General features: G+C 51.0%; 10 protein-coding genes across 10 annotated transcripts; 4 read left to right on the top strand and 6 right to left on the bottom strand.

Moving 5' to 3' along the window:
* Positions 1 to 195: 195 nt before the first annotated feature.
* M431DRAFT_93274 (hypothetical protein) lies at positions 196 to 2,160 on the bottom strand (the record flags this gene model as incomplete). The annotated part of the gene is made up of 3 exons (XM_024924457.1): positions 196 to 941; positions 1,023 to 1,202; positions 1,257 to 2,160. The coding sequence occupies 3 exons, from the start codon at positions 2,158 to 2,160 to the stop codon at positions 196 to 198; spliced, it is 1,830 nt and encodes a 609-aa protein (XP_024770725.1).
* A 321-nt stretch (positions 2,161 to 2,481) lies between these two features.
* M431DRAFT_511159 (hypothetical protein) lies at positions 2,482 to 4,628 on the bottom strand. The gene is made up of 3 exons (XM_024919600.1): positions 4,039 to 4,628; positions 3,878 to 3,973; positions 2,482 to 3,820 (listed from the first exon to the last, which is right to left on the bottom strand). The coding sequence occupies exons 1-3, from the start codon at positions 4,131 to 4,133 to the stop codon at positions 2,743 to 2,745; spliced, it is 1,269 nt and encodes a 422-aa protein (XP_024770724.1). The 5' UTR covers positions 4,134 to 4,628; the 3' UTR covers positions 2,482 to 2,742.
* Positions 4,629 to 5,427: 799 nt separating this feature from the next.
* Positions 5,428 to 7,172, top strand: M431DRAFT_8324 (hypothetical protein; the record flags this gene model as incomplete). Its single annotated transcript, XM_024923290.1, has 5 exons — positions 5,428 to 5,505; positions 5,558 to 6,034; positions 6,114 to 6,535; positions 6,617 to 6,831; positions 6,904 to 7,172. 5 exons carry the CDS (start codon positions 5,428 to 5,430, stop codon positions 7,170 to 7,172), a joined length of 1,461 nt encoding a protein of 486 aa, XP_024770723.1.
* Positions 7,173 to 7,641: 469 nt separating this feature from the next.
* Positions 7,642 to 11,288, bottom strand: M431DRAFT_231582 (hypothetical protein). The gene is made up of 3 exons (XM_024913642.1): positions 11,134 to 11,288; positions 7,853 to 10,534; positions 7,642 to 7,785 (listed from the first exon to the last, which is right to left on the bottom strand). Exons 1-3 carry the CDS (start codon positions 11,149 to 11,151, stop codon positions 7,768 to 7,770), a joined length of 2,718 nt encoding a protein of 905 aa, XP_024770722.1. The 5' UTR covers positions 11,152 to 11,288; the 3' UTR covers positions 7,642 to 7,767.
* Positions 11,289 to 13,706: 2,418 nt separating this feature from the next.
* On the top strand, positions 13,707 to 15,230 carry M431DRAFT_93094 (hypothetical protein; the record flags this gene model as incomplete). The annotated part of the gene is made up of 1 exon (XM_024924436.1): positions 13,707 to 15,230. One exon carries the CDS (start codon positions 13,707 to 13,709, stop codon positions 15,228 to 15,230), a length of 1,524 nt encoding a protein of 507 aa, XP_024770721.1.
* Positions 15,231 to 16,298: 1,068 nt separating this feature from the next.
* Positions 16,299 to 18,148, bottom strand: M431DRAFT_94021 (hypothetical protein; the record flags this gene model as incomplete). Its single annotated transcript, XM_024924543.1, has 3 exons — positions 16,299 to 17,668; positions 17,730 to 17,857; positions 17,910 to 18,148. The coding sequence occupies 3 exons, from the start codon at positions 18,146 to 18,148 to the stop codon at positions 16,299 to 16,301; spliced, it is 1,737 nt and encodes a 578-aa protein (XP_024770720.1).
* Positions 18,149 to 20,539: 2,391 nt separating this feature from the next.
* On the bottom strand, positions 20,540 to 21,741 carry M431DRAFT_8320 (hypothetical protein; the record flags this gene model as incomplete). The annotated part of the gene is made up of 2 exons (XM_024923286.1): positions 20,540 to 21,044; positions 21,116 to 21,741. 2 exons carry the CDS (start codon positions 21,739 to 21,741, stop codon positions 20,540 to 20,542), a joined length of 1,131 nt encoding a protein of 376 aa, XP_024770719.1.
* An 830-nt stretch (positions 21,742 to 22,571) lies between these two features.
* Positions 22,572 to 23,204, top strand: M431DRAFT_93973 (hypothetical protein; the record flags this gene model as incomplete). Its single annotated transcript, XM_024924538.1, has 2 exons — positions 22,572 to 22,740; positions 22,801 to 23,204. 2 exons carry the CDS (start codon positions 22,572 to 22,574, stop codon positions 23,202 to 23,204), a joined length of 573 nt encoding a protein of 190 aa, XP_024770718.1.
* Positions 23,205 to 23,280: 76 nt separating this feature from the next.
* Positions 23,281 to 23,609, bottom strand: M431DRAFT_231529 (hypothetical protein). Its single transcript, XM_024913641.1, has one exon. It carries the CDS (start codon positions 23,530 to 23,532, stop codon positions 23,356 to 23,358), a length of 177 nt encoding a protein of 58 aa, XP_024770717.1. The 5' UTR covers positions 23,533 to 23,609; the 3' UTR covers positions 23,281 to 23,355.
* A 654-nt stretch (positions 23,610 to 24,263) lies between these two features.
* Positions 24,264 to 25,564, top strand: M431DRAFT_93680 (hypothetical protein; the record flags this gene model as incomplete). Its single annotated transcript, XM_024924501.1, has 4 exons — positions 24,264 to 24,315; positions 24,427 to 24,535; positions 24,613 to 24,959; positions 25,029 to 25,564. 4 exons carry the CDS (start codon positions 24,264 to 24,266, stop codon positions 25,562 to 25,564), a joined length of 1,044 nt encoding a protein of 347 aa, XP_024770716.1.
* Positions 25,565 to 25,986: the final 422 nt, after the last annotated feature.

Here is a 25,986-nt window from a genome sequence, read left to right as displayed (position 1 = left end):
TGTGATGCAAAAAAGAGCATAAAATTCCTTTCCTTGGGGCTGTAATGAGGATGGGTTTCCAATGGTAGGGGGTGTGTGTAAACCAGGTATTATCATAGGCTGTTAGTTTAAACGTGTGATATCGACATGCCAACTGACACCAACAACAACAACACCATCGCCAGAATCACCTAGTCTCCATACAGAAAAGATTCTTCACCCCGTACACCTCTCTGCCGGAGGTCGCCATTCCAGATCGAGCCCCTCGAATACTCGCCTCTCTGCCGTTTCCATGTCCGGGGCCGGGCCTCTCTCGGAACTCTCGAGATCCACCCACGACCCGTCTGCCCTGTTCCGAACACCGCTGCTGTCGAACTTGAATCCCATCTTTGCCTTGCAGTAGCGTCGAAGATCCCGCTGAAATGTTGTTTCTCCGCTCCATCCAAGGATTGCGCACCCAGCCGTCTTCCAGGGGCTGATGATGATGTCGACTCTTCGGTGCGGACCATCATGATCCTCGGGGTTGTGCCAAACCACCATGGCCTTGTCTAGCGTATCGAATCCTGATCCTGCTGGGCGACCCTCGCCTTTCCACGCCACGGGAGCCTGTCCGCGCTCGCTATTCTTTGTCCATACGCTCAAGGTATGCGTAATGTAGCTGCTCTTTTCCAAGCTAGTGACAAGCTTCTCAATGATATCGAGTGTTTGAGTTTCATCGGGATGGCTCAAGACCACATCGACGTCGCCACTTGCAGGTTTGCCTCGTCGATAACTGCCCACGATGACCATTTGGAAACCTGGGTCGACCCGGTGTGCATGGGAGAGAATGACACTTGCAATGGCCTCTGTCTCTTGCCGTGGAATCTTGAGCTGAAACTCGTCGTAGAATTTTACGCCAATCTGCTGGACCCGGCTCAGTGAATTCCAGCCATGTTCTACAATATCGTCAAGATCTCGCCAGCCTGGTGGCACAACAAGAAAGTAATTTGTTAGCATTCAGGAGACGATTGTTCAGTGACGAAGTACAAGTAAGGCAGACATACCCTTCTTAAAGAATTGACGAGCAGTGATATCTCCAACTCCCCAAATGTCGTAAAACACCTTCAGCACAACAAGCTCAGTGTCTGTTTTAGCCGTGCTAGTCTCATCGGTGCAGCCATTACTCGTCCACTGCTGATATAGCTTTGCAATCTTGGGGCCGCATCCTGGTAATCTTTCAATCTCTATTGGGTAACATTAGTATATGAAGGGAAAGGACTGAGTACAAGACAACTTACCCTGTGGTCGCTGTAAAAGATACGGGTACGCAGCAAGAGACGCTATCGAAGTAGAGTAGGCCCTAACACCCACCTGATCTCCTCGTAGAAGCCGTAGTGTACGAATAGCCTTGAGTTCCGCGATAAATGCAGCATTCGGCGGGTCTACAAGTGATGGTCTCTGACACGAATATGTGGTATGAAGAAACTCGGGAATTGGTGGCAGAGGAATATCGTGCTCAGAAGTCGTCTCGTGATGCAGCTTCGGCGGTTCAGCATGCGGTCGCCCATCAGAGGCGTTTGAGGAGCCAATTCCTGGTCTTGTTGTCCGCTTCGAAAGTGGACTGTCGTTGACGCTTTGCCGGTCCTCCATGGCTCGGGCGAGCACTGCTGAGGCTGACTTGGCTGCTTCATTCTCTTTCTTTGACTGATGAGTTGCAAGATTTGAACTCTGCAAAGACGGAGATGCGAGTTTGCGCCCTCGATAAAGCAAATAATCATCAGCAGGCAGTGCAACATCCTTTTCGAGGCAATCGAATAGCCAAGCCAGTTTCAGCACCAAAACGATATCCCCTGGACCTCTCAACAGATCCAAAAGGTCACCATGATTCTCTTCTCCTCGGATTTCTGTATTCTCTGATCTCGATAGCTTCCGTCGCTTTGACGGAACCTCTGATGCTTCACTTCGCCCACGCTTGTCACCTACTTCTTCTCTTTCAGCTTCCTCCAAAGCCACCGGTTCCGTCGCAACCTTGAGCCGTCTCAGCTCAAAAAGAGCACGCTCGGGTCTAGATATCTTGCCCAGAATAATTTTGGCCTCGTGAGCGTCATGTGTCAGCGTAGGGATTCTCGCCTCCAACTCACGTAGCTCGTCTGCTTGTAAGTGAGTTGGGAGCAAGAAGATGCGAGGCAGCTCAGGAGCCATGGCGCGGGGCCTTGTGTGAGCCAAACAGGAGGGCCATTATCTTTTCTTTAGAAAAAATCGAAAAATTCACACGAGTGGTAAGAATCACAGGATTCCCTGGTTTTTTATTGACCGGTTACACTTGCAATGAATGACTTTGGTGTTGGGTGCAGTTTCGTCATTGTAACAGCGTGAATCTGAATCGAAAGCTTCCTATTGGCTCACCAAGACGCACTGAGAAGGACTCGGCCCCGCTCTTTTTATTGTCGCCGTTTCTAGCTGAGCAAACAAAAAAGAGAAGACAAAGACAAAGCCCAACAGATAATATAATATGACAAGGCCCAACAGTCACATTGTTCTAACGGAGATGAGCAATCTCAGTGTTTGCTTCTCGACTACAGTGCAGTATCAAAAGTGTCAAATATTCTCTTTTCTTTAATAGAACCAACATATGCCCGAAAACTGCTGAGCAATGTCAAGAACGCCAGCTCCAAACTCTCCTGTGCATGCATTCTGCGCGCTGCCAGGTTGAGTTGCCCCTATTCTGTCTAAATGCTCTTGTAAATTACACAAACTTTTGAGATCCGTTGGACGCGCAGGCCTTCAAACATCCTCAAACTCGAGTTCATCGTCGTCTTCGTCTTCGTCGCCGCTGTCCTCCTTTTTAACTCCAGGTTCAACCTTGACCCGCTTGTTCGCCCTCTCATCCGAGCTGTCTTCCATTCGAGATACGTCACCTGATGGAGCTTCTGATACTTCAGCCTTGATGCCGGGCGTGCCTAGACCAGAGTTGTTGCCCGTGGCCATAACATCTTCGAATTCGTCATCCTCCTCTTCGGAGCCATAGTCCTCCCCTTCGCTCTCAGCATCTGCTTCTCGCGCCAAGATGGCAGCTTGCTCTGCTTTGAGCTTCTCGAAAATGTCATCAATCTGCGTAGTGGCATTGTTGTCGACCAATTTGCCCTGAGACAGTTTTCGCTCCGCTGCGTCTCTACCCAATCCTAAAGCAGCAGCTTCGGCTGTCGCAGAAAACGACTCTCCTGTAATAGTACTGTTTGACATCCAGGACGGGAGCGCGTTCTGCTGCGCAATCTTTTCTTTCCGAAGTCTCTCGGCCTCCTTCTCAGCCTCCGACGGTCCGTCAGACGTGGATATGTTGACGGCAATGGACTGTGGACCCGTATTGGCCAATCCTCTCACTGCCATGGGCCGAGACGAGGCGTCATCAACGGGTATCGTAGCTGCACGTTGGTGTGTAGCGTCGCGGATCACCGGCCGAGCTTTTGACAAGGCCCGATCAAAGTCGCATTCCGGAATATGGGCTGCGTCGATTTTAGGCAACAGCTCGCTAATGAACTTGAATTGGTCATTCAGTCGGGTAGACTGTTCGTGCCCGCCGGCATTTCGATCTGCTTCAAATGACAAAGGTCGTCGGCATCGGTGACAAAGGAAGCCCTCGGGCCCAACGCTGTCCAAAACTTCCATCGCGGTCCATTCCGCCTTACAGAACGAGCAAAAGTATTCCTTCTTTTCGTTTACCGGCACGGTAGTTCCCTGGACTTCTTTATCTATGTTGTAAACCCGCCACTTGATGGCGTCGATGGTATGTCGGTAGTTGATGTAGTACCATGTGCGATTACTCGGTCGCGGATTGCCTGGTCGTAATTCGGATCTCGTGTGACTATCGGAGTAAGCTGTCCGTCTCAAAAGAAAGCATGACTGATATCTTCAAGCCTACACTGTTAAGAAGCGGTCTTCTCGAAGTTTTCCGCATATCTTGTGCAAGTCCTTTGTGTTTATGGCCATTAAATAGGCAAGATCGTCATCGCGAAGACTGTCCACAACTGTTCAGCTCATCTCTCTTTTCACCAAACCCCAAAATCCACCGAAAGGGCATACGCTTCATGAAGAATCAGTGCGTCCACCACAAGGATGTCTCGCGTTGGGTAGAACGCCCGCATGACGGCCTTGATGAGTGTCACAGCGAGATCCATGATGCCGAACAAGTGTCTACCTTCGTCTCGTCGGTAAAGAGGTGTAGTCGGGCAAGTAAGAGAATCGATGGGACCTGGGTTTGAGAGCGTAGATCGTGTGAAGGGCTCGCGTGAGTTTGGGATATGGTGATTGCGGTTTCGATGCGATGATGCGATAGCTTACGGAGTCGATGTGGCACGAGATAAACCTTGGTGGGATAGGAATAACGTGATATCGAGTGATCTAATGGGCATCACACAGAGAGAGGCGAAGCTGCTTGGGTATGCGGAAGAGGAAAACAAATCATGATCAACGAAGTGCAAAGGGCATGGTTGTAGTGGCCTGTGGCTTTATCGATTCGCCCCAGTTATGCAAGGTATTCAGAGGCCAGAATTCGCCCTGCTTGCTTGGAACTCGTTCGCTTTTGCTGGAATGGCGATGCGTTATCTGGGGAACCGCAAATCGACCTATATTTCAGGCATTGGTATCAATTCGAAGGTAATTCAGCTGCAAATGTTAAGGTTTGTCGCGTCGTGCATCTTGCGACCTGCGGCCTATCACCGGTCGCGATTACAGCGAGCCCGGAAGCCGGAAGAATATTTGGCCAGCGCATACACTTTAACACTCTTACACCAATGAAAAGGCAACCAAACAGGATTACAGAGAGAACCAAAATAAGCATCCATAGATGGTTAAATCTCTTTCATGAAACACGCCTGCTGTCTAAATAAAAGTTTTACATCTACTGATTGGCTCTATATGATATAATATATATAGCACGTCGAAGGACCCCATTGACACAAGCAACAACTTACCTGGCATGTAAAGGCGTATAGGCAGCTCTTACAGCCCCTGGGAGATATACACAACAGCCTCCACTCGTAGTCAACCACATCTACCACCATGGAGTAGGCAAGATGACCATCTACGATTCCATCTCCTTACCAAAAGACTTGGCCGATGCGGGGGGTCATCAACTGGTACCACCGACCGTTTGCCGGTTTCCCGGAACTAGTTGTTACCAGTAATACCGTCAACTCCACTGAACCTGGAGAGAGGCCGATTACTTTCGGGCTAAACAGCATCACGGGCCGAATGTCCCTTGTCTACAAATCATGCTACAGCCGCGAGCGACCGCGTTAGGGCCGCGAAGATGACGGGCTCACTCCAGCGCGATGACGAGTTTCGCGAAGGATTCTACAGCTATATAGACTAGAGAGTGTGTGTAAAGGGGGAACGGAATTGTGTCTTCTCTCCTTGAATCTTGTATGGGCCTCGTATAAGTCTAGTATAGAGAGTCGACCCTGAAACACCATGAGACTCGCAGAACGTTCCACGACCACCGCGTTGGTAGCGGCTGCTGCTGTATCTGCAGCTTCATATGATACATGCGTAAGATGCTAACCTTCACTATCCCGATAAACACGATGCTGACCTTCCGCAGTGTGATCGTCTCGCCTCCGCGCTGGGCGACATTGTCACCACCACGCCCTTCACCGCGAACGACTGGTTCTCTATCCAAGAGTCGACCCTCGTGCCGGCCTGCATTGTTCGACCGCGTTCCGCACAGGATGTTAGCAAGGCGGTGACAATCCTCAACTCATCACGGGCGCCAGGATGCCAATTCGCTGTCAAAGGCGGCGGTCACACTCCGGCCGGAGGCTTCGCCAACATCCAGGGCGGCGTGACCTTTGACATGGGACATCTGAACGCGACGGCGCTGAGTGAGAAGGGAACCTCGGTTGCCGTCGGGGCGGGCGCCGTCTGGAACGATGTGTACGGCTATCTGGATGATTTCAATCTTGCCGCCGCTGGTGGGAGGAACGGTCTCGTCGGTGTTGGTGGCCTGCTCTTAGGTGGTGGCATCTCGCACTTCTCGCCGCGAGTTGGATGGGCGTGTGATGGTGTTGTTGGATATGAGGTATGTACAAACTTGTTGCTTCATCGCTCTCCTTGCTATCTTTGTCAGTCCCCCCTGTATTCTAACTTCTCAACCAAAGGTCGTCCTCGCAAACGGCACCCTCGCAAACATCTCCGCGACTAGCCACCCCGACCTGTACCGAGCCCTCAAGGGCGGCGGCAACAACTTTGGCGTCGTGACGCGCTATGAGCTGAAGACGTTCCCGCAGGGAAACATGTCGGTCAACACCTTCTCATACGGCGTGTCCCAGGTCGGCGCCGTGTTCGACGCCTTCAACGACGTCGCCGCCGATCCAAACTTCGACCCCTATGTGTCTCTTCAGGCGGGCTTGCTGTACAGTTCGGCGGCGAAGGCGTGGTCGGTGAGCGCCTCGGCTTATTACACGAAGCCCGTGCTTCATCCGGAGGTGTACAGCGGCTTCGAGGCTCTGCCGAGCATTTCCAACACTTCCTCGATCACGAGCGTAGCTTCGCTGGCTGCGGAGAATCCCACTCCGCCGCTGTAAGTTCAACATCTCCCTAAGATATATGTACCGTTTCTATGAAGAGGACGAATGTACCTAATGCAGATTTTGGTGGATAGGAATTGGCTCTTCGCCACGCTCACGCTCGGGACCTCGAGCGAGACTATGCTAGACATCTTCAAGACCCTGAACGGGTCCTTGTACGACTTCAATCCCGCCGGTGGTGTCACATGGAACTTTGCTTTCGAGCCCCTTCCATCTGTGATGCTTTCAAAATCTGCCGCCACTGGGGGAAACGTTCTCGGATTGGACCCCGAGGACGGCAATGGTATTGGTAAGTTGCTGCCACCCAGAATCTTCTCGCACGATATACTTGTATATGCAAGTCTAACTTTGACATTAACAGTCCTTCTCTTCTCTGCCCTCTGGCCGAACTCGAGCTCTAGCGACTCTATTTACCAGAAAGGCCGAGACACATTTACGGCTATCGAGAAGGTCGCCGAGCGAAAAGGGGAACTGCGGAAGTTTGAGTATCTGAACTACGCGGGCCCGCACCAGTCACCGCTAGCTTCTTACGGGGCGGAGAGCCTGAACTTCCTCCGCCAGGTCAGCAAGAAATATGACCCGACCGGAGTGTTCCAGCACAAGGTGCCTGGTGGCTTCAAGTTGTGGTAATAGTATACATGTCGTAGGATAACTGGCGTGACAATAATTGACGCTATTAACGACACGGATATCGCTGTATGGACTATTCAGTGAGAGAAAGATCTTAGTATCATTGTACATTAATTGACCTGGAAGCCCCTTATTAATGGGTTGAGAGGTTTAAAGATAAAACGGACCCTTAATACTCACGCTGTACATGCCACCTTACGCTACGTATTATCACAAAGAAGTTCCCATGATCATCCGTATTGATTGCTCTGATCTTCCTTTTATTCTCCGGGGTACTATAATTCTAACCTGGTATATACATCACACATACACTCTTCTTACTCAATGTCTCCGTGGCTTTTGAGCGTACAAAAGGCCCAATCTGCATCGTGACAATACCCATGAGGGCGAAATCGATTTAATTAGTAAAAGAGAAAAAGGGAATATATTCATCCATGCGCCAAGTAACTCATAGCTCGTGGTTCTCCAATAGTCGAGGCGACGACGCCGCTCATTGGTTCCCTGCATTTTCCTATCCAGCCAGCCCTGCTCTCTACTTACAGCCTCTCCAGTCGTTAATATTGATACATAAACAAGGAATACCGGGAGCCTGGTCTTAGGCATATTTCCTCAGCTAAAGTGGGTAAATGAATTAGCTTTGCTGTGCACTCAAGTAAAGCGGCGGTTATCAAATAACTTACATCCAATGTTAGCGTCCGGGAGCTGTTCACCTCCTGGTCACGATATACGCCGACAAGACTCTCGCTGTCTTGGAATAGGCCGGCCTTCAAACTGATGACGATGAACTGCATGCCAGGGCCCGCGTGTTCCCGGATATACTTCTTGATCTTGTCCACATTGGCATTGTCCAACGCAGCGTCAACTTCGTCCAAAACGAAGAAAGGACTTGGCTGGTAGCTGTGGATGGCGAAGAGGAGCGCCAGCGCTGCCATGGTCTTTTCACCACCAGACAGATGCTCCATGTCTCGGAATCTCTTGAGCGGCGGCATGGCATGGTATTTGATACCTGACAAATAGGGCATGTCTGTGTCCTCTTCAATGTCCAGGTAGGCCTGACCACCCAGCGGGTAAGCATCTGATCGCGTGAGATCCTTGTAGACATTGGATATCTGCTCCTGGATGTGAGTAAAGGCCTTGTTGAACAGCTCGTATCTTTTCTGCTTGACGCTGTTGAAGGCTTCCTTCGCCTTGTGGGCCGTTGATTTCGAGTCTTCGTATTCTTGATCCGTCTGTTTGAGTCTCGTCTCGACACTTTCTAGTCGTTCCATGGCTCTCATGTTGGGATTCAGCTTCTCCAGCTCTGCTGTTAGGGATGAAATCTTCTCCGTCAAGGTGTCTTCGACACTGGGTTCACCAGACTCTTTCAAGTCCTCCTCGAGACCGTCGAAATCGATTTCGATGCCATGATCATCAAGAGCAATATCCATCATATCATCCTCTCCACCATCGACGTCCATGGCGTCTGGATCTTGTCGCAGTAAGTCATCTTCTGTCGGCAGGTTGTCGAGAGCACCTCCGGCTAACGGAATCTGGATCTGTTCGAGCCTGCATCTTCGCAGGAGTGCGGATTTGCCTGCGCTGTTCTTCTGCACAGTGGTTTCTAGGGCGTTAATCTCTCGCTGGCAGGCCTCAATGTCCTTGCTGTGTTTCTGTAGCTCGGCTCGAGCCTCGTTGACCTTTTGGTTCTTTTCCAACTGCTCCGCCTTCATTTCTTCCAAGGTCTCTCCAAGAGCTTCCAGCTCGTCCTGATCATCGCGCATCGACTCTTCGATCTCGGCCTTTTCTTTGTTGTATGTCCTCATATCTTGCTTGAGACGTCGGATGTGATCTTGTATCCTCTTGATACGTGCTTCCGTGTCACTGTGGCGCGTGATTTCCCACTTGAGCCGACTTTCCAGTCTCTGCCTCTGAACCTCGTATTGGTTGCGCTTCTCGGAAATCTCTTGCTCTAGTTTGCCCTGAGAAGCATCGTACGCGCGAATGTCGCTGTATCCAAGTTTCCTGCAGAACCCATCAAAGATCTCGTCTTCCACGCGAGCAATAGCGTCCTTAAACTCCTGGACCGTCTCCTTTGTACGGTTCAGTTGCGATAATTGCTGCTCGTATTTGGGCTGAAGTTCTTGGAGCTGCTTCTTTTGACTGTCCAGTTCGCGCTTCTTGCTTGTCCAGTTCTTGTTCAAGGCTGCCAGCTCGTCCCTAGTCGCCACCAGCTGCCGTTCAAGTCCATTGAGCTCGATGTGGAGAGATTCCTCCTGGGTTCCCCGGCGATCCGCCTTGGGAAGGCGATCGATCTCGCTCTTCAACTTGGCTGCCATACGCTGGAGATTCTGGACATCGGCTTCTTCAAACTTGCGCTTTCCACCCTTAGGTTCGGGACCACGACCGCCTGTCATCAAGCCGGCCTTATGGATGATGTATCCCTCCACCGTAACAGCCTTGACGGGGATTTTCTTGTCATAGCAAATGTGCTTAGCAATGTCAAGGGTATCACAAACCACAGAGCTGCCGCATGCGTATGACATGGCCCTCTCAACCGATGCATCAAAGTTGATGGTGTCGATGGTGAGTCTCGCACCGGGGAAGCCCTTGATTGCGGTGTTGACAGCATTGACCTTGATGTTGTCCAGCGGAATAAAGGTCATGGGAGGAAATCTCTGTTCTTTCAAATACTGAACACAGTCCACACCGGTTTTTTCCGTATCGACCACTACCGAGTCAAAGTCTCTTCCCAAGGCAACAATAACGGCCTCGTCGAACTTCTTCTGCTTCGGTGTGCACAAGTTTCCGATGCGACCGCGAACTCCAGGGAATATACGCTTCAAAGTCGTCACCATTTCCTTCATGCGTACCTCTCGATCATTCTGACGGCGACCATCGTCGGCCTCTCTGAGCTTCCTTGCGACGTCCTCCAGCTTCTCTTCGAGCTCGGTTCTTTTTTGGTTAGTTCGAACTCGCTCAGATTGCAGCTGGTTAAACTCTTTCTTCTTGGCGGCGATGTCATTGGTAATGTCCTTGGTTGCAGAATCGGCAGCGCTTCGCCTCTCGCCGATGCTAGTCAACTCTGCTTCCATTTTCTCAATGGTCCCTGAGATGCTGTCAACTTTGCCCTTGAGACTACTGACAGTGACCTCATCCGCCTTCCTCTGTCGCTCAAGGTTCTCCAATTTTGCTTGGTTGGAGCCGGTTCGGGCCAAGACTTGGGCTCGGAGTGTGTTGTATTCTTTGCGGTCGTCGTCGCTAATGTCTCGGCCTTGCTTCTTCAGTTGATCCTTGATATCTTTTTCAAACAGATCCTGTGCCTTTTTCACGCTCCCAATATCTTTCTGGACCTTTTGCACAATGTCTGTCTGTTCCTCGAGCTCCTTGCCGACTTTCTGTGCCTGAGCTTGGAGCTTGTCAATTTGTTGCGAAGACTCGTGAATTTTCTCATCAAATGGAACCAGGGCGTTCTCCTTGTCTTCGATGCTTCTTTCCTTGTGCTTGATATCCTTTTCCACCTTGCTCACCTGTTTCTGAACTGCAGATTGTTCCTTTCGGGCTGAATCAAGTTGAGTTTCAAACTCTTCCACGTTTCTCCGCATCTCCCTTAGGTCTTCGTGTTGTTCTTGGATAGCGGTGCTTGAATCGTCCATAGCTTTCTGAAAGTGGTACAGCTTCCAGAGGCAGTGCGTAACAATGGCCGCATCTCTTTCCTCCGTCTTCTTCTGGAAACTGTCTGCCTCTTTCTTTTGCTCCCGATACTGTTTAATTTCGGAGTTGATACCACGGCGGCGATGGAACTGGAAGTTTTGGTTCTCGATGGCCTGCTCTGCCTCGACTTGGAGCTTTTCGTACTCAGTTTTATATTCCAGACTTCCCGAGATCTGCTCAATGAGCCGCGTAAGATCCTGCGGAGACTGTGAAGCGATGGCTTCGACATCACCCTGGAAAACGAGGAAATTGCGGGCCTTGATCAGGATGTTTTCGGTTTCCAGAGCATCGTTGTATTGCTGAGCCGTAACTACCCGGTCGTTGATGCGATATTCACTGGCTCCTCCACTCGTGATGGTCCTCTTCCACCTCTGTTCTTCACCAGCGTCGTCCTCATATACCGCCATGACCCAGGCAGTCTTTGGATCGCCTCGAGACGCCTTATCGTCGTCGGCAAAATTGCTGGCGTCTGCAGTTGCTTCAGCGGAACCATCATCATTAATTTTTGAGGTTTTCAAGACACGTCCTCGGTAGACGAGTTCTTTCAGGTGCGTGGATCGCAAATGAGACGACTTGATGCCAAGGACGAAGGAGATGGCGTCCATACTATCCACCCATGGTATTAGTATACCGGGGAAACGAGGTGACATGCGAATTTGATCACTGTGACTTACGAATTCGATTTGCCCGATCCATTGGGCCCGATGATGGAAGTGAAGTAGGAATCGCCAAACAAGAGGGTGTGGTGGCCCTTGTAGGACTTGAAATCTTGAGGCGCATTGTTAGTTGGAGCGGGCGGCCGCAAACAGAGATTCGACGAGACGTACTGTGCAGCTCGAGGCGTATGAGTTTACCCATGGTGAACTAGATGTCGAGTCTCGACTGGTAAAGATGCAAAACGGAGTGTTGGAGGCGGTGCGGCTCTGGCGACTGGAGCACGCGCGGAGAGCAATTCAAGATGTTGACAACACCATTCAACGGGGATGATTCGGTGCTCTGGGCTCATAGGGGGTGTCGCGTAAATCAAAAGTATCTCGCACAGGACATGAGACGCCAGCCCGTCATGCTAGAAAATACTAAGCGGTGCTGCTGCGAGTTGCGCAATGCAAGATGGAGATGGCACTTGACGCGTCGCGAACTGGCGATTCTGTATAGCTCACTAAATCCAGGTAGCACCACTAAGAGGACTTGGCCTAGTACGGAGCACCGCACTCAGTAAAATGGTGGGGGATTTTTAGTAGGGCCGTTTCTGCTCAAACCAGCAAGCAAACCGCTAAACTAGCATCAACAGAGAGCTTTGGTGCTTGGAGCGTTAATGGGCCGGATTATTCTATTCTCCGCATTCCGCGGCTGGTACTTCCAACTTGTACCTTGTCCTGCTCGTTCTCATTCAACTGCCGGCTGTTTTCAATTGAATTGACCTGAATTGGTTCACGTGACTCGCTTCCGGATTCATTCAAACAGCCAGACACATGCCACCGCCCAGCTGACTCGAGGCTGGAGGGTTTGCCCTGTTAGCGCCCGGTCGACCTTCGTTCTGTCTCCTCCAACCAGAGAGCAGAATCGCAGCACCTGCTATCCAGCAATGGCTCTGAGGCTACCAAGAATCTTGCCCTTCACAGCTTTTCACCTTGTGGAAGGTTAAAAAAAATTCAGTATCTCGGTGGACAGCAAGGTCAGGTGGACAAGGCCACATTGCTTTTTTTTTTTCTCTTAGCCGCCTGGTACTCCTCTATACCTGCCTACCTAACAGTCTTAGGTATCTGCCAGGTATAGATATCCATCCAGGTTCAGTTTATACTACCTCTTGGTACCTTATTAGTAGATTGGGCCGCTGCACACAAGACCTTTTCAGCATGCATCTCCTGCTTCCATTGTCTCTGCCATCGGGTAGCTGTCTAAAGTTGCATGTGAAAATGTCACCAGCCCAATGAGAGACATGCCTCTATTTCCAAATGCTTACCTAGCAGTACTTGACGCATGTACACTCTTTGTTGGGCGCAGGGTCCTGGAGCCGCTAAGGCAGCTGGAGCATGTGGAGTTGGGGGAGTTGGCGGGCTGCCGTGTTCTGAAATACTTGGCTTGCTTCATGGTGGGCGACCATGCGAGAAAGCGCTACTCAAAGCTACTCGGTTCATGCGCTTGTTCCAAATGGCAAAACTGTACACCCAAGTACTCTAATGTAGCCCCCGGTACTTCTTAACTGCAGTGGACTCGCCGGAAGGTAATCACATGGGTCTGCCAGCAACACTTCCAAGGCGTTTCGCGGATGATCATCGAGGGCAGCATCAGTCGTCATTTTAGGCTCGTGTCGACCTGCAACCTAAAAGAGAATCTCCTCTTGTTTTCTTCTCAACTTTGATTTTACTCGAGTCATCTCCGGATCCTTCCAGCATCAACGACACTTCGCTGCTGGTGGTCTTTCCTTCTTTCTCCCTCCCCTCCATCCTCTCCTCCCCTACTTATTGTTCTTTTCTGCTTCCTAAGCTCCCCGTATCCCCTTGACCCACGTGTCGATCCGTCGTCAATCCGTTGTCATTGCATGCGGTGTCAATTTTGCCACCGCTGTTGATAACAACGTTCAATTTCGCTGCTCTGGCCGTCATTATTTGATCTGGCTTGGCTGCCGATTGTCGTGGGCTGTTTATCGTGTCTCAAATCGTTCGGACTGTTGTATATGGGTTCATGAACAAGGTGCAAGCCCAGCCCTGACCCCCCGCCAAAATGGACGAAGAAACTTCGACGCCTGTCTCAACACCAGAGACCAGGTCGACTGTCAATGGAGAGCGCTCGCTGCCCGCCATGGCAGAGGCCGAGCTGGCTTCTCCCCTGAGCTCATCGCCCATGGATGCTGAAATCCTCGATTCCCCAAGTCTCAGTGCTACGACTCCCAAGAGCCACAGGCTTTCAAGGAACCCTTCCTTCTCCGGTAGCAGCAGTACTTACCAGGACGACTGGGATGCCCTCCCGCCGCTTGACCGCTTGACCGTCCTCGACCTGTTGGACAACTTTGCCCTGCCCCAGCAGCTCGAGAAGCTCCAGAGGGGCATCTCTGCTCAGACCGACAAGGTGCGACGGTCTCGAGATGCCTTCAAGTCGAGAACCCAGAATGCCCGCGACCGAATGGTGGAGGAATGGAGGCGGCGTGTCCCCTCGGCCGACGAACAGCTCGAACGATATAGGAAGCGCATGAGGCAGCGAGTTGAGAAGCTCGGCAAGCAGTGGAATGACACAAAGGCCATCAGCCTCCGAGAGAAGATATCCTTCATTTGTGGCGTTATGAACATCTTTGCGAGCGGATATCTGATGGGTGGCTATCCGGAGTGGTTTCATATCTGGTATACGGCCCAGCTCATATACTTTATGCCCATTCGGATTTTCACGTATCATCGACGTGGATATCACTACTTCTTGGCCGATCTCTGCTACTTTGTCAATGTGCTTCTGAGTCTGAGTCTCTGGGTCTTTCCGCAATCAAAACGACTCTTCACGGCTGCCTACTGTCTGGCTTTTGGAAACAATGCTGTGGCAATCATCATGTGGCGTAACTCGTTGGTATTCCACAGCTTTGACAAGGTCACTTCGCTCTTCATCCACATCATGCCTTGCGCGACGCTTCACTGCATTGTCCACCTCTACCCCCCCGAGCTGCAAAAGACACGTTTCCCCGCCATCTGGGCCATCAAGACCGCGAACCCTGGTTCTCCTACAGCATACGCCAATGTCTTGTCCATGCTCGCGTGGAGCACGATTCCATACGCAATCTGGCAGCTAAGCTATTACTTCTTCATCACCGTGCGCCGAAGGGAAAAGATTGCTGCCGGTAGGCCCACGTCCTTCACCTGGCTTCGAAGATCCTATGCAAAGACCTGGATCGGCAAATTCGTCCTCGCTCGCCCGGCCGCGTTACAGGAGCCAACATTTATGATGATTCAGTACGTTTATGCCTGTCTTACTATTCTGCCATGTCCACTTTGGTTCATCAGCCGATGGGCATCCACTGCCTTCTTGCTTGTCGTGTTTGGCTGGAGTATCTATAACGGCGCAACGTTCTACATCGATGTCTTTGGCAAGAGATTCCAGAAGGAGCTCGAGGCTATGAGGGCAGACGTCATCAAGTGGCAGAACAACCCAGAGACTCTGCTCCAATCGCCTCAAATTACGCCGCACATGGATGGTGGTCCCGTGCAGGCCACGAGTTTGGATGCCCAACTTGCACCCTCGCCAATGCGACCCGACGCCGGCAAGAATCGGTCCACTAGCTTGGATCACATACCACTGCTAGATGAGAACTCCAAGATCGGCGCAACTGGCGTAGATAAGGGAGATGAAGATGTTGCGAGAGAGCGAAAGCCGGGTCAAGAGTAGAGAGACGATTTTTTTGGGTGCAAGATCGTGAAAGGATTCGATGGCTATGACGTCGTCTGATGTCATACACCTAGATATAACAGTAGATGAGGATATACGAGTACAGAGCGGGAAACGTGAGCCAGGTTCTTAATGTATCTTTGGAATGATATCCTATGGGGGTTTTGTTTTTTCGAGTCTTACGAGAGTCCAATTTCATAGCGGCAAAGGGAGTCTGTAGCTATTACAACGGGGGGCACTTGAGCGTGGGTTTGTTTGGATGACGGATCTGGAGTATCTTTATGTTTCTGAGAGATGGGATTCCTTTTGTTCTTTTATAACGTCTTGCCATGTATTTATTGCTCAATGATTATGAACCTTCTTCTTTTTGTTCCTCACACATTTTGTCACACATTTACAAATCATCATTATCAGTGTCACTCGTTGGCAAAATGTGCACTTATCAATTGTAGATACGTAATATATTTTGTCTCCGGTTCATGATCAGACATGTTTCTCCTGTCCTCTCTATAGATGCGCTAAGCTGCCGTGAAGCAACAACAATCAAAAACCGCTACCAGGACGATTTTCCCCTTTCTGTCGTCCCAATTGACTTCTCACCCCTTCATCTGCGAGGGGGGAGGTGGTTCAAATAAAAAGCCAATGACCGCCTTTTGGGCTTTGATATATAGAAAGCCCAACCCAAACACCAGAAAAAAATAAAAAAATAAGTTGGTTACCATGGTCATGAAAAGAGTGGTCCCCTCATCAACCACCGCGCCGGATTATGCCAAATGATACAATCAAATGAATAGTAAAAGACGTTATCGCGTTTCCCTTCCGCACTTTCAATATCCCAGAGCTCTGGCGTGGAAGCTCGCTCGCACGCATTGCCAAACGACACACAACTCCTCGCGTGAAAAAAACCCAAAAAAGAGCAAAACCAAATAAAGGTGTGTTGAAGAAAAAAGAAGGTAGGAGACGCCCCGGGTATAAACATAGAAGATAGAGCATCTTGTCAAAGGAGAGATATGAAGTCAATCAGATTATCACGTCCTCTTTATGATTTGATCAGCCACAAGCTAGATTTCACCGAATGATGCCCCAGTCGGCGAATTTGCCGCCTCCGGTCTCACCATCCTCGCGAGTACCGGGTCGTCGACCGAAACAAGACCAGAAACGTAAAGTCTCATCACCGGCTCCCGTCACGATAACTCGGCCGTCGGGACTCATTGCTAGGTACAGAACGCGGTATGTGTGTCCCGTCAAGCTGGCTACTTGCGTCATGGACGGGTACTTCCACACAACGATCTGGTTCTGGCTATAGCCGTGTGTCGAGACAATTTCGTTAGAGTTTTTGGACCAAGCGAGGTTGCACACTTGGCTTCCGGTGTCGATTTCGTTGACAACGGTTCCTTTAACTGTGTCGTGAAATATGATGCGTCTGTCGGCTGTACCGCCGCCAGAGGCAAGTAAACCTCTCTGGTGCGGTGACCACGCAATCGCCTTGACGGCGGCATTGTGATCTGAGAATTTCCACAGCGGTGTGTCTGAGAGCTTGTCCCAGACCATCAGCTTGTTGTCGTTGCCACCGCTGGCCAGCTGCCCATCCTCGCAGTTCCACTTCAAACCACAAACTTCTTGCTTGTGCCCGACAAGCTTTTTGAACCACTGATCTGGTGCTCGAACGTCTCTGTGGTATATCAGCCGATCGCGCGAGCCCGATGTCAAGATATGTGAATTCCACGCCAAGGACCCAACTCGGGCCGTGTGTCCAGTCATGGTCCTTAATCTTCTAGCTTTTTCGGCATCCCAGATCTGGACAAGACCCTTTCCGGTTCCAATGGCAAGGTGCGTGCCTTTTTGTATCCATGATACACTTGTTACGGTATCATCCTCCAACGTACATAGCTTGTTGACCTTGGAGGTTTGTGCATTCCACATATAAACGCTGGATCCCAGCCCGACTCCCAGAACGTTTGCACTCCCCCAATCAACCAGGTTGAGGTAGAAGTCGTCTGCCAACTCGGGTGCGTCAAGGACCTTGTAGGGGACTTTGCTGACTGCTCGAGGTTGGCGACGCGGACTCAAGAGCATCTGCTGACTACCGAGACGCACAGGAGATAGACTGTAGATCTCTGCTCTTGTATCCAGATTCGGGCCATGCCGACTCTGCGGGGTTTTGGATGGAGTAAGATGGCCCACAGGATGCCCATGTTGGCGTGGTGAGAGATATGAGAAGAGATTCTTGTGGGGGGTTGAGGGGGTGAGTGATGAAGGTAGGGTTACTACGGAACCGTGACTAGGAGGAGTGTGAGATCGTGTACCATCCTGAACGCTGACAAGCGAAGAGGCTGGCAGGTTGCTGTCTGGTGAGAGAGCGGGTGTCAATTGCGGCACTGATCCCTCAAACAGCTCCGCACGCAACAGTGTTGAGAATGTGCGATTGGCTTCTTCGGCTACGTCATGGTTAGCACTTGGCTTTTTGTCATTGCCGGGGGAGAGGGAAAATATTCGTACTCTTCTGGAAATGAAGTTCGCCCTGCGGCGTCCTTTTCTTATGCCTTGACGGCGTGGCGGGAGAGGCATCTTCATGCAGAAGGCTAAAGCTGGCCTGCAAATCCTGGCCAGTGCGAGTAGGGATGAAACTAAAGATGTTGTTAGAACCATGCAAAGCGTCCCAGTGGGGGGATGACCAACCGATCGCCATTTATCCTCTGGCGTTTGCGAGAGGGACTGGCTCCGGGAGTGCTTTCACGATGAGGCTGAAGTTCCCTCAACAGGAGATTGTCGACGGCATCGACGTCGAAAGCTGCTGGATGGGTCACATCACTAGCTCTTGTCCTACTTCGCAACTGTCGCATCGCAGTGCCGCTGCCTTCGGCATTTGGTTTTGAGTCTAGGCGGCCGCGATCTGATGGAGGAGGAGGAGTGGACATGCGAGCGGAATTGGTGGGCAGCTTTGACTCGCCCATGGTCTTCTTGGAGGCACCCATGGCATCGACTGATTGAATAAAGGTCCTTTATATGATGCTAAAGATGGTGAATTTGGGCCTGGCGGACGGGATCTGGCTGACAGAAGCGGCACCGTCTGTCGGATCTGACCCTTGATGCTCGGTCGTGGGCTGTGTGGCGGGGAAATGGCGTGTACGGTGATGTTGATGTCAAAGACGGACGATGTTATGCTAGCAGCGACTGTGAGGAAACGAGCGAGCGCGCATCCAGTCACAGGGCGAGGCCAACGCCGGTGGTCATGGAGCAGCGTCAACCAAGAGAGGGCGGGTTTGGGGGCCTATCGCATGCCACTGGGTGGTTGTTTCTTGTGTCGAATGAAGAAGCGATCGCACAGGCGGGTGAACGTGAATGGTCCAAATACAAAAGAAAGTCGTAAGAAGCAGAATGTCCCCGGGATGTTCGGTCGCTGTTTGATAACCGTCTCGCAAAAGCGCAGGAGGCAAAGAGAGGGGGTTGGGGCGATGAAGACGAGACGGGCTCGTGAAAGCTGCGAGAGGCTGATGAGGGAGGTTGAAGCTGCTGGGGAAATGGCAGTGCGCCTGGCGAGAAGCTGGGCTAGGCCTGGTTGGGGGGCGTTAACGTGCTAAAGGGGGGTGGAACAATAATACTGGACGGTTTAGGTGCTAGTGGGAAAACGCGGGCTGCGTCTGAACAACAAATACACACCAGAACGCCATTTTGGCTGCTACCATTCGCTGCACCGCAGTGGAATAAACAACATTGACCAGGGCGAAGGGATCAGTTTGATTGTTATTGTGATTGATTAAAACTATATAGCCCTACGGCTGCAACGCATGCTTTTAATTAACTCACGCGATATGCAAACGGCGTTTTTCCCCAAATACCCAAAAACTCGATGGTTTTGATCAAAGTAAAAGGCATTCGCTTTCTCTACCGTCCAAAGGTACCTATAAGTACCATGTACCCTGGGTCTTAAGCAGGGCGGTTTTTGCGCTGGAAACTCAATTAAACACCAGCCGACTGCATTTAGCATGCGCGTCTTGCCCAGCGCTTGCAGTGCTGAACGCTCGCTTGTTGCTTTTGTTCCGGTACGGACGGAGTACTTGTATGCGCCCACACGTGCCTCGTGCGCATTGAACGGCCGTCTGCAGCCAATGTACTGTACATAATTAAATTGATGCTGCTATCAGTTGTAATTTGATCACATCACACCATTAGGATGGGGGGCTGAAAAGGAACCAGGCGCATTACCACTATCCCACTGCAGCATCGCATCACCTTGTCCTTGCAGCTGTTATTGTTGTTTGTTTTGAAATCTCGACGTTGCTGCACCTGCATGGGACAAGGTCAATATTATGGGGGTGCCTCTCGCAGTGGACGCGCTTAGTGGCTCGGTTGGCTGTCAGTGCTGTCTCTCCAGTGAATACAGCGCCCAATGAGCGCCGTTCTCTCCTCCCTGGCCCTGGGCAGCCCCGCCTGTGCAGTCGCGTTTTTCGTGCCAGGCGCCTCTTTGGACGCACCACTTTCGCGTTGGCGATGTGCTCACTTTTCTCTGACGTACCGCAACGGGTCTGGTTTCGTGTTGCACTCAGACGCAGACGCTGAGTAATCGGGTCACGATGCCGTCTGGACGTTGCTGTTAAGTTTTGCTTGACCCGAGCTTCGGATGGCAGATGCAAGGGGCGGTTGTGGTGTCTTGGATACCAGAATCCTACTGGTCAACTGAGGCCTCAGCACTCGTACCTGGTACCTTGCTTTTGCCTGAAGAGGTTGCAAGTTAAAAGACCCTTGACGTGACTGACCTGACGACATACATCCAATAATCATCAGCGTCGTTGTTGAGGAGACCACCTTCAACTTCAACCACTAAATCCTGCTTTGCGGCATTTCCTCCGGTTCCTCGAGCATCATATCCGATGGCTGAAAATTAACCGTTGATACAGCCAAGAGTTTAAGTCTGCTGTGCAGCATCTACCATTAAAATAACTTCACGCAAGATTGAACTTTATTGCTTTCCGAACAGATGGATCTAGACGGCTGTAGTGAAAGTAATTTTTTTTTATTGAAGCGTCATCCGATTGGCAATAGCTGCATCCGTCTTATTGTCTAGCCACTGTATCCTGGCTCTGAGTATGTCCCTTCATTGAGCCTGCAGCTTGAGTTGATTGTCTATGTTGCTATTGTAATAAATTCTCTATTGAGGAGGCCATGATCAATGTCCTATTTCGTGACTCTATCTATCAAACGAACTTCGGAAATATATGAATTTAAAAAAGGGTGCCATTCGCTAATCAGTGCAGCCGCCGTCATCTTTATCCTGTCCCTCTCTATCCATGCAGTCATGTAATATCTATTTACGCCTGGGATTCTGCTTGGGCCAAAAGTCGTTCTCTCCAGCCATTGCAAACCTCTTCAAACCCGCCAATTACCTCGCCGCATACGCTTGCACATTCCCTTTTCTCTAGCCGTTCGCTCCAGTTTCCTCTAGTAAGCCACTCCTCTCCCTGCTCCCTCATCTCATCCTCTTTTCTCATTTCAGCAACGAGCTCTTTGGCGCTCTTCAGCCTCCGACTGGCTGCAGCTGTTGTCTGACGAGACATGTGTAGTGTGTCGGAAAGGTAACTCAGTGATTGTATCAGTTCTGATGTGATGGAATGCAACGCAGTAAGTGAGTTGAATGCCGACGTCGACGGTCGTGGCATGTCTTCTGTGAGGGATATGAGCAACGGCAGAAGCGTATCAATCGTTTCGACGTCAGGGGCCGGCGCAAGCGGGGATAGCAAGGGAAAGGTGAGGTTGTGAAGTTGACGGGTCTGGTGCGCAAGATGCGTCGTCAGCGCCGAGTGTGCTGTTATAAGTCTGCAAGGGGCTTCACGTTAGCACCAGAATCGTTCTTCATGGCCATCTCTTTGGGTTTGGCTTTGTCTTACCTCGAAGCGCTACCCTCAACGCTAGATTGCGACCCTAGGTCACGGAGCTCCTGGATCACCCGCTTCAAGACATCGTCTGCTGTGCCTCCGTAGTTATCTGTCCCGCGGATTGTGAGGTTTTCGACAGCATCAATCTTGGCCATGAGACTTGGAGGTATGCCTGCGATATCGAGGTCTGAGTCGGAGCCGTAATCGCTACCATCATATAGACTGGTTTTTCTTTGGTGACCCTTTTGGCGAGGCGAGAGAAGGCCTGCATCGCCGTCATTTCTCTTTGTCTCGTCGTTTGCCGACTGGCCCCGTGTTGCTCCATCATCACCTCCTGGCTGGTCTGTCGATTTCTGGTACTCTTGCAGGTCGGCGTCGTAGTCGCCCTCTTCCCCTGAGTCGGAAAATGCATCCGCCAACTCATCAGCTAGATTTCCCATTCCGTTGCCGGCCCCTGACCCGCCACCGCCTAATACCGATAGGTCAAGACCATCATGTTGATTTGGGCTGTGCTGGAACGACGGTATGGCATCTTGCGCGGAGGATCTCGAGAAACGTCGGATCTGGGGTGATCCTGCGAAGCTGTCGATTGCTGATGAGTTGCGCGAGTGTCGTGGAGTTCGTGGCGACCCGGGCATAATGGTTGAGCGCAAGCTTGACGATCAAGTTCTATGGTTTGAATAGATGCAATATGTCGCAGATTACAGAATTAATATCTGCTATCTTCTGATTAGCGAGTGAGGTAAGGTGTCTTTTATTATAACACAAACCTCGAAACCGGATTCTGGCATTAGGTAGGAGAACCAGAGTCGTTCGAATATCAAGTCAAATAGCAGCGGGAGATGAACCCCCCCGGCCAGGAACCAAAGATACGGTAAGCAGCTCCCTATCGCGATAAGATGCCAAGGCATGCAGTTGTCTGTCGATACTTTCTGTTACAGAAAACGAAACGTTAATAGCGTGAAGAACAGGCGGCGGTGTAGCTCGATGTAGGTACCTTTCAGGTACTTGCTGCATTTCAGTCTTGACTCGCTTTGCCGCACACCTTGATCTGCTGTAGCGCAGGGGGGGGAAACCCTCCCACTTCAGCATATTGATCCTTGAAATGAACAAAGGAGCTGACAACTTGTTCACATGCCAAATTTCAAAAGGACACATGACATCATCTAGTTTTCGAAGAAGAAAAGGAATATTTATTACATAGTTTTAATCTGGTGAGATGTAAAACCGCTGCATATTTACTTCATGGCCAGTATAAGCGGGCTTAACCAAGTTGCGAAATCTTCTCTCGGCTTGTAGCGAACTCCAACATTCCACCACCAGGCCTGTATAACGGGATCCCCCCCACAAGCATGAATCGTTTATGACTGTTGCTCTGCTAGTGTAAAATCATAACCCTCAAGCGATACAACTTGAATCTTCCTCAATAAGTGGCGATCATTGAACAGCAGGGCTACGAGCTGCGACAATGACCACCTTCCGACGATTTCGGCCTGACGACGTCAATAAATTCTCAAAATGCAACCTGGATCCCCTAACAGAGACCTATGAGCTCAGCTTCTATCTTCAGTATTATGCCAAATGGCCCTCACTGTTTCAAGTTTGCGAGGATTCGGAAGGAAACGTCGTTGGATATGGTTGGTTAACCCCTTCCAAGCGTGCCGCATCGCACTGCTAATTGATATATCTGCTCAAAGTTATGGGCAAAGTTGAATCATCGCCAGATGCATACAAATACTCAGAACATTACCTTCCTTGGCACGCTCACATTACGGCCCTGACTGTAGCGCCGGAAGCAAGGAGGCAAGGTATTGGCAAAATCCTGGTGGAACAATTGGAGGCTGCCGCCGATGTTCACAATGCTTGGTTCATGGATCTGTTTGTCCGCAGCAGCAATGCCAAGGCCATTGCGTTTTACAAAGAACTAGGCTACAGCGTCTTTCGTGTTGTCAAAGACTATTATGGGGAGCATGCCACAGACCCCGACAAGGACAGCGAGGATGCATTCGACATGCGCAAATCTATGAAGAGGGACTCAAAGGGGGAGCACGTTCGAGACGACGGCGAGAAACACGAGGTACACCCTGAGGATGTCTGGTAACCTTTGTTGTTTGACGGAGGCATTGGCATGACGGAAATGGGCAGCAGGATCCTGAAACAGATTCTTTGGCCCTTTTGCCTGTTCTCTTTGTGCGGGAACATCTGCGGATGGCCTTCAATCTTAAGTTGTGCTCTTGAGAGAGGGGGCTTTGTCATGGACGGGAGCTGTCATCTCTACTGATTCTGAAACAAGCCACAGTCGCATTCGAAGAGCCATAGAAATAGAAGAAGGGGGAACAGAGGGAAATGAAAACCTTCTTTGATAAAGGCATTAGAGATAATAGAAAGGCTGCTTCAAAAAGGCATAAACCAAAGTACATATTCAGCATGCGACACCTATGTATGTAGGCCAAGTAGGCATTACACCTAGCACAGTACAGGTAATCAATGCCAAACCCTCTGGATGACGTATTTTCTGTGGCCTTTTTCATACTGTGAAGTCTATCACCAGCCCGATAAAGACTCTTGACACTGGATTGGCATGAACAATAATGCCAATTTCGAATTCAGTTTATAGCACGTAGATACACTTATCACTTATCATTATTTTGCTGGCAGAATTGGGGCTCAAGCTTTAGAGTTTCGACCATTGTATGCTGCTTAGCAAGCCTTACATGTACCTTAGTTCGCTCTGCACGGAGTACTCCATAGCAAGTCGCCACACGGTTGGCCCATGCTTCGCAGTAGCCTTCACAGCTGATTCTGGCACTGGCACTGGCTTGACGAGGCTCCCCGTATTGCGAGCTACCTCGTTGATCCAGCTTTCCCTTCCTTTGCAGAAGCCAAGCCGCCAAACGAAGCTCCAGCCTCGTTTCTTTTGTCCCAGATTCCATTGACCGGCGATCAAACTTAGCGGTGGTTGTGCCCTTTGTGTTTCGCGTTTCGCCCAACCCGCCTAATCATCGGCTTTGTCTATCACAGTACATCTTTTCGTGTGCCACCAGTTTTTTCCTACCCTTCCTTCATCTTCTTCAAGCGGAAGCAGCCTGCCAACCCATCACCCAATCAACCAGGTTTTGTCGTCTGCTCACTTTCATCCATCTCGAATCGCCCAGCAACCATGGCGACTACTTCAATGGATTACGAGGCCGCCAACGGCGACCGTTACGATGGTTTGTTTCCCCGACCCCGATAGGCGATGGTGATGTCGACGCTTTTCGACGCGTTTGTGCCGCGTGGATTCGATGAATTGGGCCGCCGCTAACTCATGTGCCTTTCGCTAGACGAGGCTCCTCGTTATGAGCGTGACAACAGAAGCGCCTCTCCCCGTCCTGCGCGCGACGACACTGGCAGCCGTCGCCGCTCCATGTCGCCGCCTGGCCTTCCTGACGTGTAAGCCTGACCTTGTCCTTGCTTGTCCTGTCTTGCCTTGTCTCGTTGTCGCACTGCTTGCTGACCTCAATGTGCAGCAACATCAAAGATGCACCCGCTCCCAAGGAGGATGACGATGGTGCCATTAACCCCGGCTCCAACCTCTTTGTCACCGGAATCCACCCTCGCCTGTCCGAGGCAGAGGTCTCCAAGATGTTTGAGAAGTATGGTGAGGTTGAGAAGTGCCAAATCATGCGAGACCCGCACACCAAGGAATCCCGTGGATTCGGATTCGTTAAGATGGTCACCTCTGAACAGGCTGAGGCTGCCAAGGAAGGTCTCCAGGGCGAAGTGATTGAAGGCCGTACCATGAGCATTGAGAAGGCCCGTCGTGCTCGCCCTCGTACTCCCACACCGGGCAAGTACTTTGGTCCTCCCAAGAGAGGTAAGTTGGCATTTCGCTCCGTATGCATCCTTCTTCTGTTCCCATGCTGACAGACATCCGAAATGACAGACCCTCGCGCTCGCTTCGATGAACGCCGACGTGGCGGCTATGGCGGCGGTGGTTATTCTCGCGATGACTACCGATACCGTGGCAATGAGAGAGGTTACGACCGCAACTATGAACGCGGATACGAGCGACGATATGATGAGCGCAGCGGCGGTGCTTATGATCGCAACTACCGAGACCGATACGATGAGCGCGGCTACGGAGGAAGAGACTCTGAGCGCACCTACGACCGCAACTATGACCGTAACTACGAGCGCCGTGAGCGCGGCGCTGGTGGCGGCGGCGGCGGCGGCGGCGATGACAACTACGGTCGCGAGCGCTACCGTGAGGACCGTGGAGAGCGCGGCGACCGCGGTGACCGCTACGGCGCCCGTGGTGGCAACAGCAGCGGCGGATATGACCGCGATCGATACGAGCGTACTGCTGACCGAGACGCTGGCCGATCCCGAGAGCCAGCCGCCAGCAGTGGCCCAGCATACGGCGAGCCTGCCTCACGACCTGAGGCACGTGAGTCATATGGAGGTTTGAATCGCCCATGAATGCCATGTTTGATGTATAGGCACTAAATTGAACCAGGTCCCGAGTCGGCTATGCACTGATGATGCCGTCGTTTCTGGCTGCTCTTTATCGATCTATGACGAACAAGACTTCATTGTCATTAATGGACTGCCTGTTGCTGCTTTTTTCTTTTTCCTATTTTCTAGTTGTTCTTGTTTTATTTGTCTCGTCCACAGTTTGTCAGTCGACCTCCGTGGACAGCTGTGGACTCTTCGTCAGGATCTCAATTAGGAGTTTCGTGCGATATGCGACTGCTAAGGGAGGGAAAACAAAATCGGGTTTTCGGCCGTCGCCGCTGATATTTACATTTTTCTTGCTGGTCGGTCTTGCGGCTACAGAGTTGCGCATTGGCCGTTTATGGGCAGCTTCCGGATCTTGCAGAATCAAACACTTCCATCACTCG

The sequence above is a fragment of the Trichoderma harzianum genome, assembly GCF_003025095.1.
Source record: "Trichoderma harzianum CBS 226.95 unplaced genomic scaffold M431scaffold_12, whole genome shotgun sequence".
Taxonomy (NCBI): Eukaryota; Fungi; Ascomycota; class Sordariomycetes; order Hypocreales; family Hypocreaceae; genus Trichoderma; species Trichoderma harzianum.
The sequence above is the reverse complement of the archived record's forward strand: the minus strand, read 5'-3'. Positions and strand labels throughout refer to the sequence as shown.